This window comes from Columba livia, chromosome 7 (genome assembly GCF_036013475.1).
Source record: "Columba livia isolate bColLiv1 breed racing homer chromosome 7, bColLiv1.pat.W.v2, whole genome shotgun sequence".
Lineage (NCBI taxonomy): Eukaryota > Metazoa > Chordata > Aves > Columbiformes > Columbidae > Columba > Columba livia.
The window spans coordinates 7,183,528-7,193,859 of NC_088608.1; the positions used below are offsets into that span (position 1 = coordinate 7,183,528).

General features: G+C 39.3%; 1 protein-coding gene across 7 annotated transcripts in view; it reads left to right on the forward strand.

The window, feature by feature from the left end:
* ZRANB3 (zinc finger RANBP2-type containing 3) overlaps window positions 1-9,449 on the forward strand; it is a 42,869-nt gene extending 33,420 nt beyond the window's left edge. For 6 of the 7 annotated variants that reach the window (XM_021296501.2, XM_021296503.2, XM_021296504.2 and 3 more), the window contains exons 13-21: window positions 25-466; window positions 1,424-1,630; window positions 2,307-2,398; window positions 3,677-3,778; window positions 4,813-4,955; window positions 5,849-5,992; window positions 7,074-7,461; window positions 8,121-8,252; window positions 8,583-9,449. In XM_021296501.2, the coding sequence (XP_021152176.2) occupies window positions 25-466; window positions 1,424-1,630; window positions 2,307-2,398; window positions 3,677-3,778; window positions 4,813-4,955; window positions 5,849-5,992; window positions 7,074-7,461; window positions 8,121-8,252; window positions 8,583-8,681 (1,749 nt within the window). In that variant the 3' untranslated portion in view covers window positions 8,682-9,449. Of the gene's footprint in view, window positions 1-24; window positions 467-1,423; window positions 1,631-2,306; window positions 2,399-3,676; window positions 3,779-4,812; window positions 4,956-5,848; window positions 5,993-7,073; window positions 7,462-8,061; window positions 8,253-8,582 lie in introns of all 7 variants that reach the window. The other variant, XR_010473972.1, reaches the window with a different exon arrangement.
* The last annotated feature ends 883 nt before the right edge of the window (window positions 9,450-10,332 follow it).

A 10,332-nucleotide genomic window follows, 5' to 3' on the forward strand; every position in this document is an offset into this window, starting at 1 on the left:
CAGGTTTACTTATTTCTTTCCTAGTTTGAAAAGGAAAGACAGAACGACATACGGTCTTTCTTTTCCCCAAAATCCTCCACTGAGAAGAAACACAAAATATTTTCTGGTAATGAATATTTACATAATGCTTCAGAATCTTCTGAAGTCACAAAAGAAGAGGATTCCACAAGAATAATTGATGTGGATGCAATTTGTCTTGAAAATACATGTGAACGTGAAGCTAAAAGGGCAAAAAGAATAAGTGGATCTACTCCGGTCAGCTCCAATAAGAAAAAGAAACTATCTTTGACTGGAGAAAAGCTCTCTTTGTTTTCAGAAAAAAACAATGAAGTCTTGCCTTGTGGCTTAAATACCTCAAGCAAAAGTACAGCATTAAAGAAAGTTTGGCACTGTGGTGCTTGCACTTATAAAAATAATGAATTGCTCCCTTACTGTGAAATGTGCAATTGCCCTCGAAGCAGTGATGGTAAGTAATGTGTGCTGCAGAGAAAAATATGCATTTTTTTGTTTCAGTTGTGATTAGTTTCAGAAAATACAGTAATTTTTAATATATGAATATACACAAATCCAGGCAAACTGTGAAGAATGGTGTCTTTACGTGAACAGATACCTATTAAGCAATCCTTCTTAATTTTGCTTTTCCGAAGGATCTTTTACATTATCCTAATTTCTTAGAAATGGAAAATTCAGGTAAGTGTTACCAGGATAGAAATTCAGTGAGGAAGAATATATGCTCAGTTTTCTTTGCAGCAAATGTAACTTTCCCTTTCCTTGAGGTTCACAGTTAGTCTGAATCCAATTAAATGGCAAACTTTTTCTCTACCTGTCAGAACTGAATTATATGGTATAAACATTTTATATTGTATATTGGTATTGTATCTTTTTTGTGAGAGACGTGACTTAGAAAATATGGCATTTCTTCCTCCAACAGGTTGGAGTAGATGTATTTTATTTAATGTCTGGAAACTTAATAAAGCATTTTTATGAATCTATCCCCATATTTGCTATTTCAATCGCAAAGGAATGAGTAAGGTTATTTTTCTTTCTCTTTTTTATTTTATTGAAGTCTCTGTGCTTGTTTAAGTAAGGACAACTTCTGAATTTCACAGGTATACATCAATGCCTGGAAAACCACTTTGTGTGTTTATGTATACAGTAACTCTATATATTGCTAACTGCGTTATTTATTGCTTATATTTTGACATTAAGCTGCATGGATAAAATTGCATAAAAGTTTGTTCCATGTGTTTATTCTGCTAATTTTAAAGGTAGCTCTAGTTTCCTAAGTGGTTGCACCATTAGAGGATAAAATGCAATATCTTTGTATTTCAATTCCGTAGTGCTGTCTCCAGATGTGCATTGATTAGGTTCCTATTCGTACAGGTAGCATAAATAATTGCTTTTCTTGTTTCTTCATCTGTAGGTGAGAGAAATGGGGAAGCTCCCACTCACCAGACTGAGGAAGATGATTTGTCGAAGGACTCCAGAAGAAATGAAGAGGGAGCAGTGTGCAGTGCTGGAGATCAGAAAGAAGATTTGGGGGAACCAGTGACCCAGCAATTTGTTGAAATCGGCAAAGAGGAAACTGTTGAAATTGAAGATGAAAACAGTGAAAAAAAGCGTGGAGAAGGTAAAGTGGGACTCCTATGAGAGAAAGATTCTATGCCATTGTGGAAACTGTGTTAAATGCCTCTGGCATGAAGAATAACGTTTAAATAAAAACCTATACGTTCGGAAGATGGGCAGAAGTTCACACACTAGCACATGGCTTTTTCATTTTAGCCTGGGATGTTTATTGAATTTTGATGATTGATAAACCCAGCCCTTCCTTACGACTCCTGAAGCAATACCGAGTTTTTGGCTGACATAAGAACTACATCAAACTGGCAAATGTCATCCTGTATAGTTTCACTGACGCTTAGGATGGTATTTACTCGTGTTCAGGACAGCCACAGGCAAAACAGGATAGGTAATTCAGAAGAGATAGAAAAAGAAAATACGCAGATATCTTCATAGCTTGCTGCTTGAGCTGTGTGTCTTATGTTCTGCAATGAGATACAGAATCCTCACGTGGAGTATCCATTCTCTGGGGTTTTGTTCCATGATTGCTGAGCATTTAAAGAAAACATAAAAAGAAAGATTTGCAAACACATTTTTGTGTGAAAATTAGATGTACAACAAAATGGGAAATTTCACAAGTAACTTCTTAAAAACATGTATAATATTATTTTTAATGTCTCACTAAAGACTGAATGAAATTATTTAAGAAAAAACCCTTTTAATGCCAACATTGTTTCTCTTTGTAGGAGATGGAGATAAATCAGAAACGCTTCCAATATATGACGGTCTTATGTTTTGTGCGAGTAGGAATACTGATAGAATTCACCTCTATACAAAGGTAAACCTGAAATATGCATGTTTGTTATAGTTTTTAAAATTACAAAGTAAAATGTTGTCCTATGCATATTAGCTGAAATGTACAAAAATTAGCTAGTTTATCATTCTAGTTCTTTTTCTCAGTGGAATTCAGTAATAATTCCCTATACTTATAAATTCTAACTCTTCTCTTAGCTTACAAAATGGGGCTAATGCCTTAGATGTACACTCAGACCATCTATTAGAAATGCAAGTGATAGTTGTTTAAGATTCCTTTTTTTTGTTACAGTCTCTTATCACAAACTATTTCAATAGAACAACATTCAAAATAAACCTGACAGTGAAATCCTGACAGGCTAAGTAAAAAAAATATATTGTCACCACATTTCTACACATATCGGTGCTGTGTATAAGTCAGTAACTTCCCAAATAAAACTCATTAACCTGCAATGGCCATGGGAGTATAGAAACTAGCAGATAGTAATTTTCAAGGGGGAATCGGGACTTTCCAATTCCTTCTTTTAAGGGATAGAAAGGTTGACTGAGAAGAAATCTTCAAAGCTGCTGGATCGGTCAGTGTATTCAAGTACAACTGCAAAGCCTCACCAGTAACTCAGGACAAGTCTTTGAGATGATGCATTTTTATTTGCCTAATGGATACAGCTGGGAAAAGGTCAAAAAGAGTGCTCTGTTGTATCTGAAAACTTGTTTAATATACGTTAAATGTACACTGCTTCTTAGCTTGACACATTTTACTCTAAGATAATGACAGATTTTGGGTGGTGTTTGGGCAACTGTATATTGGTCTGTGGTTTTTTGGCTTGGGTCAGAATTTCATGATGCCAGATACTGCATGAAATCTTTCTGCCTGCCCGTGAGACACAGGGATTCTGCTGAAAGTATCATAAACAACGATCCAGCGAAGAGTCTGAATGTCAATGATAACGAAGTGACATTCTTCAGTCTACGATCATTCATTTCCCTGGGAAATTCAGTGAAGAGGATTATAATTTCAACTTCTTAATTTAAGGCATTTGGTGTGTATGAACTACTTGCAAAGAAAACGTTCAGATATTTGCAAAGATAAAGTTTTCATCCTGTTTACTTTTACATACATTCATGTGAACTGTGTTTCTTGCATCTGTGATATAATCATACATCTGTGGCTCTTTTTTTTTCTGCAAAAAATGTACCTTGGGGGACTAAATTTAATAGGAAGATAATTCACTTGAAACAGGTGATTTTTTTTTTCTAGATTGTGTTACATTGCATTTGTAAACACAACTGTTTGTTTGTGTAGGATGGTGAACCACTGAGCCATAATTTCATTCCACTGGACATACAGCTGGATAACTGGGAGGATTTACCAGAGGCTTTCCAGCATAAACGGAATCGTTCCTTGGTAAGAACAAATTTCTACTGGCACAGTAATATCATCTTTAATATGGAGTCCTTTGACTTTTTTTAAATAAATGCAGAACACTTCCAGGCCTTGGGATCTAGGCACAGTTTCATCAATGCAAGCAGATCTTATAAATGTAGATGTGAATATTAATTATGCAGTCTGTTACTTTGGCAAATTTTCCTGCCTCCTGTTAACATTTCAGTAGGTGGAATCAACCAGGCATCATTTAGCTTCTCATTTACAGGATTAGTAACTAACATTCGTAAGCCAACAAAATAGCATTTTAAAGGTTATGAATTAAACAGGGCACATTATGAATAAGAATGTGCTGAGTTGTGTCAGAGCTGCAGCTCTGCGCAGGCCTCCAGTCTCATTCCTTCCTTTGGTCTTCTCACAGCTTTCACAGCTCCACTGAGCTATTTGCTAGTCAGATCTTTGTGTGCTGCACTGAAATGCCACGGAAAAGAGGATGCTAGTATTGCCATAAAAACATATGCATAATTAAGATAATTCAGTGATCTGATTTCTCATTGTCATTAATTGGTAATTTACTGTAATAATATTTATTACACGTATTTTCACGACACTGTATTGTTGTAAAGGGCTACAGTAACCTCGAAGCAAGTATGTCAGAGGTTCTGTTAAGATTTTACAAGTTGGAAAACTGTGAGAAATGGACTGATACCTGGTTGGATTGAACAGCTCTTCCAGTTCACCTGCAGCTCAGCCTTCCACGCTGCCAGAGGGGCTGCAGACTGCTAATCCAGTGCTAGGCATATATCCGAGCGTTAAAGAAGAAAGGTGGTCTGTAAACCAAACTATTGTGTTGTTCAAGTAACAGGAGTTGAACTTTCCTTTCCTGAGAGGGCTGCTGCACCAGGGAGAGTGGCTGCTGTGAGAAGAAAAATGTTCCTGAGAATACCAGCTGTTTGCATCCAGTTTGATTGTATGAACTCATAGCACTCTCTCACTGTAATGAAACAGTTCTGTGTAATGCCTGTAATGCTGCTGACAATAGTGTTCTCTACCAGATACTGAGATTCGTGAAGGAGTGGAATCATCTAACAGCAATGAGACAGAAGATTGTCAGAAAAAGCGGTCAGATATTTTGTAGCCCTGCTCATGCTGCAGAGGAGTTGTCTAAAAAGCAGTCAGTGGGCAGCAGCACTAAAAGGTATGTGGTGTTAAATTTTTCTCCCTCTTACTAATTGCTACAGGAAGTCTGATATATTTAATGTATCTTCCAGTGGCAACCAAGCATGAGGTAAATCTATTGGAATAGAAACATCTGCTTCACTGTGCCCTGATCAGCAGCTGTTCTGGCTTTGCTGCACATTTAAACATCTGCAACTTGACGGAGATTTTTGAGGAACAATCATGACCTCAGAGGCTCAAAAAGAGTCAGATGCTCGTGTTGTTTTCCCCACCTGGAAGGAGGAACAAACCGTTAGTTGCCATTGATAATCTAATGCTTTATGCATAAGTCACAGCCCACTCCAACCCTTTCTAATACACATTTTTATTTAAGCAGTTCTGTTCTCTCCAGATGACCTTTTCAAAACTACTGTTTTCCTTGCTGGTTGTCGCTGAAAAGGGCTAGTGTTTAACCCTTAGGAAACCTCAATTTACCTTTTTTCCACTTTCCTTTTTTCTCATACGCTATCTTGCCTGACAGATTTGCAGCTTCAGGGTGGTCATTTCTCTCCACAAAACTCCTGCATACAGGTTAACTCACCGAGGTGCCTCTGCAAACAATCCAAGACCTTTTTATTCCTCTCAGTCCCTACTGTTAAATTCTCCAGGGTCACTATTTTGGCTGCAGGTAAGAATTCAAGTAAATAAATAGAGTTTCTAATTCCAGTAACATAAGGAGAAGCAGCAGGTAGTAAAGTATTTCTTAACCTGTTGCCCAGTTGTTTCCTTCCATAAAAGTAGGAAAGATCTGTCACCCATGTTAGACATGAGGGATGAACAAGCAGTAGCAATCTGGATCCAGCCAAGAGTGAATATTCTTTGAGGGAGATTGTTCCCTTTCTAGTACATTGACAGAGTTCTGAATTATTTTAGGTACGTGACCAAGGAGGATGTAGCAGCAGCGTCACTGAGCAAAGCGAGCAGCAGCGGGGGCAGCGTTCGCCTCATCTCCAAACCCAGTGGGCTTTGGCTGAAGACTGAAAATGCTTCTGTCGAACAATCAGGTCATTCCACGAAGTAAGTTTATTAATGCAATAAGGTGATTAAGCTGTTTCTCTCCAGATTTTTTTAAGGTGGAAATATTATTTGCTGTGAGCGTTCACCTTGCTGAAGTGCAGTCTATCGATAAGAAACTTGCTGTAGTGCTAATGAGTTATGTTTTATTCTTCTAACAGTTTAGATTACGTCTGTTGTCTGCTGATACAGTTGCTAATTGAGTCTGATCAAAATGAAACAAGAAAAGATTTGGTAAAGGAAAAAAGAAATGTTGGCTTGGTCCTGCTTGTGAGGTCAATAGCAAATTGGAGACAACAAATTTTCTTCTCTTCTGCCTCAAAATTTAGAAAAAGGGAGAACGTGAGAATTCTAGACAAAAAATGCCTTTTTAAAGTGTTACTACACGAGCTGTGTGTCCTGCCAGGACGCAAGCCTTGCTTAGAGTGGGAGGCTGCTAGGTGGCTGTGGAAGTGGCATAGGGAAACCAGGATGGTTCCTTCGACTTTTTTCCTCTGGTAAAGAGGGGCCTGAAACTGTTTACATTTGTATGGGTACAGACCTGATAGATGCCACTATATCTTAATAAACAGTGTCATTTCAGCCAATAATTCAGTGTAAATGTAGTAAGATGTGCAGAAGAAAAATCTATTACATTGTCAAATTTTCTTTAGATAGAAATCTAAAGTAGATGATTGCCCTGTGCAGGTGTCAACCTGAGCACAATCAGATAGTATTTCAACTGAAATAGGTATTTCAGAGCAAGAGCATTTGGAGAGTCACTGGGTGTGTGTGGGTCTGTTACTGGAAATGGAAAAGGGGGCAATTATCAATCTGAAAATAAATGGAGGTGGAAGCAGCAGAAGGCTTAGGTATAGCTGGAAGAATAAATAGATATTTTATTTTACAGTCAGATGCATATCTTAGGTTACATTAAAGTGAAAATTCCTAAAGCAGGGCATGTAGTTCACATGAGTATTAGGTTTCTTGGCTGAACTGTGGCACTAAAGACACTTAATGGAAACGTACAGTGCACAAAAACCTACTGAATTGCGCTGCTGATTATCTCCCTTATTGTCAGGTGTACTTTGCTCTCTGCTAACAGGTTGCTTCCAGAAGACAGCAAAGGCCCCTCAGCTCTTTGTTCAGAGCAGCAAGAAGCAGAAGGCTCCTCCCCGCCCAAAGGCTACTTGCAAGCCCTGGACAGCCAGGGAAACCCGCTCTGCCTCAGCTGTCAGCGGCCGACCGCCCCGCGCCAGCCGGGCTGCCAGGCCTGGGACACGCGCTTCTGCTCGCACGCCTGCCAGGAGGACTTCTCCATTCGCTCCAGTCAGAGCTACCTCAGGACTAAAGTGTTTGAGATTGAACACGGCGTTTGCCAGTTTTGTCATCAAAACGCCCAGGAGCTTTATCTCAGCGTCAGAGATGCGCCCATGAGTCAGCGGAAGAAACTTCTGGAGGGTTCTTGGATGTCTCACCTTCCGCTTGGACAGGTAATCAGTAACAGCTACTCTGTGTATTCCCACAGCAGATAGTTGAGGAAAATCCAAAACGTTGTTCTTACAGCTTGAAGATCAAATGTTAAAACGGCATCAACAACAAAACAAGAAGAAACAAACTCTTAAATACAGAATTCCCCGATGTCTTCTAACACATTTTTCATTGCTGAAAGGCACAGGCATCAGAATTCAGATTCCTTACAGATGTGAATATTGCAGCCAGATTTACTTGAAACACACTTTGTTAACAAACTTTATGGTTATGAAACAATTTAAGACTGGATGTAGTCTACTAGTATTAGGTTATTCTTACTTTGGAGAATATATGGTAAGAGCTTAAGAGAAGTCAGTTGTCCCAGCTCCTCTCAGTGTCACCTCAAACGCATTCCAGACTGCCACCATGCCTCTGGTGCTGATGGCTTCTTCACTGACTTGATGGCAGAACATTGCTATGTGAAGTGACATATGCCAACTATATTGACAGTTGTTTGCTCGTCCAGTGGGAGTGACAAAAAAATGCTGACGCTTGCTTTTTCTCTTGACGGACATTATGAATAGCTACTTCCCTGAATTACTTTCTTGTTCTTATGGTAGAACATGTGGTTCAGAGGAACATCTGACGCTCCTGGTGACGTGTCCTTTGTTTGCTGCAGCTGAATGAGATGATAAGGAACCCGACGGAAGGGCAGTTCTGGCAGGTGGACCACATCAGGCCCGTCTACAGCGGAGGAGGACAGTGCTCCCTGGAGAACCTTCAAACGCTGTGCACAGCCTGCCACAGAGAGGTCAGTGCGCTGCGCTCACAGATCCTCGCCCTCACAGGGATGTGTCGTGGCACGTGCGCTGGGGCAGTATTTACCACATCCCAGCTGTATTCTGGGCACAGGGAGCCCCTGGGGTCAGAGCAGGGCCCCCGGGCTCCCCTCCTTTGGGCTAAACTGTTACAATACAACAGTTTTCTCAGGATTTAGGAAACTCTCACCTTAACATAATGCAAACGTTTATTATCTGCTGCAAAATCAGACTGAGGTTGAACTGCGCACTAATGCTTTCCCTGGAGCGCGCTGTTGCCAAGTGACGACACTTGCTAACAGACCCACCTTTCTCTTTTGCAGAGAACTGCAAAACAGGCCAAGGAAAGGAGCCAGATGAAGAGACGGTCTTTAGCTACAAAGTACGGCTGTGATATCACAAAATTTTTTGTGAAGTTGTAAAATGCAAACTATATTCAATTATGTTATAACTCAGAAAAAAAACAACCACAACCAAAACTTTATAGTCTATCATGCTGTTGGTAAAGGAAAGAAAATATGCAACTAAAACCAAGAAATCATTGTTAATGGTGACTGTCAGAGGGCCTTGGGTGAATGCATTCGAGGTACTTGATCATGGTTATATTTTTATGACCCTGTGCTTTAAAGCCAAATTTCTGTGGGTAATCTTAATGCAGTTTTGAAGCATTAGTGTTTTCCTATTATTGTATAGTTACACCTGCAAGAATTTGAGGAAATTCTGCTGAGGCTTCAATTAGTTTTACGTGGTTCAGTTGTTGGGGACATTGTGGCCCAAGAAGATCTCTTAGATTGTTTTCTTTGTTCATGTATCAAAATTACTGAAGAAACTACAGCCTCTGCCCTCTATTATGACAGAAATGGAGTGATTTGTCTCTTCTGAAACTGTCTCATACCTACAAACACTCAACAGCAGCCTTGGGAATGCAATTTGGCGCTGGGCCTGACTTACATGACGTTAGCATTTAGAATTAATGTCTGTTGAAACCTGTTTTTACTTAAAGCAGCTTGTATTAAAAACTTACTCATGACAGGGAACAATAAATATTACTAATGATCTCATCAAAGGTAGTTTCTGGCAAATGGTGCAAACGCGTTCTCTTCAGTGAATGCAGAGATGCTCGTTCTTTTGGACTGTTTATGTGACCTTCTTTACGGTCGCTTCAAATAAATGTCTTTTTCTCCTGATAATTTTTTTATGCTTTACCATTATCTCTCCGACCCCTTGAATGCCATAAGACAGTAGTTACTTCATAAAGCACATCTGTACTCTACACAGCTTCTTCTGAAAGTACATGACTGCAATTTCAAGTACATCTAGTGAACTTAGAAAGCTTTTCAGTGTATTTTATTCTTATAAGAAAAAGTCCTAAACATTCGGGTTTTTTCTCTTAAATCTTTAAGAGAAGGTGGTGTTGTAAATGCACAATTTTCTACAAAGAGAAATTACCTGGACTTTTCCAGCACAGACACAAACAGCTTTAGGCAACTGCCTGAAAAATAGTGTTACACAACGTTTGTGTTCTCGAGTGATGAATAAAAGACCAAGTCATAAGATCCTGATAACAGTAAGACTTTCAAGTTTATACAGCCCTTCCAGGAGGACAGGCTCTAATGTAAAATTTCACACAGACCACATGTCAGGTGAGGAGGAAACAAACAGAACCAGGGAGGAAGCTCAAAGATTACTTATTCAGTAATTAGCCTTGTGCCATTTCTTTTAAAGAAGCTAGACAGCTAAATCGGTCTTTGTCTTTCTTATCTTTTTTATCAGAGGAATGTGCCTTGGGTAAAACACAAAAAGCCTGGCAAACAAATTCTGTGACAAGGTTTTTCTCTGAAGAAAACTAACTCCTCTTTATCCTGAAAAATGCATTTCTACTTGCTATGACTTCAGCTGAGGGAAACACATTAGCCCCTGCCCCCTCAAATAAGTTTTAAGGTAATACCTGGGGTCTTACTATTTGAGACAGGTCTTAACTTTCCCTATTTCACATAGTCACAGTCATACACAACGCCAGGATGACCTTTTTAAAGTATTTTAACAAAACCACTGCAAGTACCTGAACAAGTC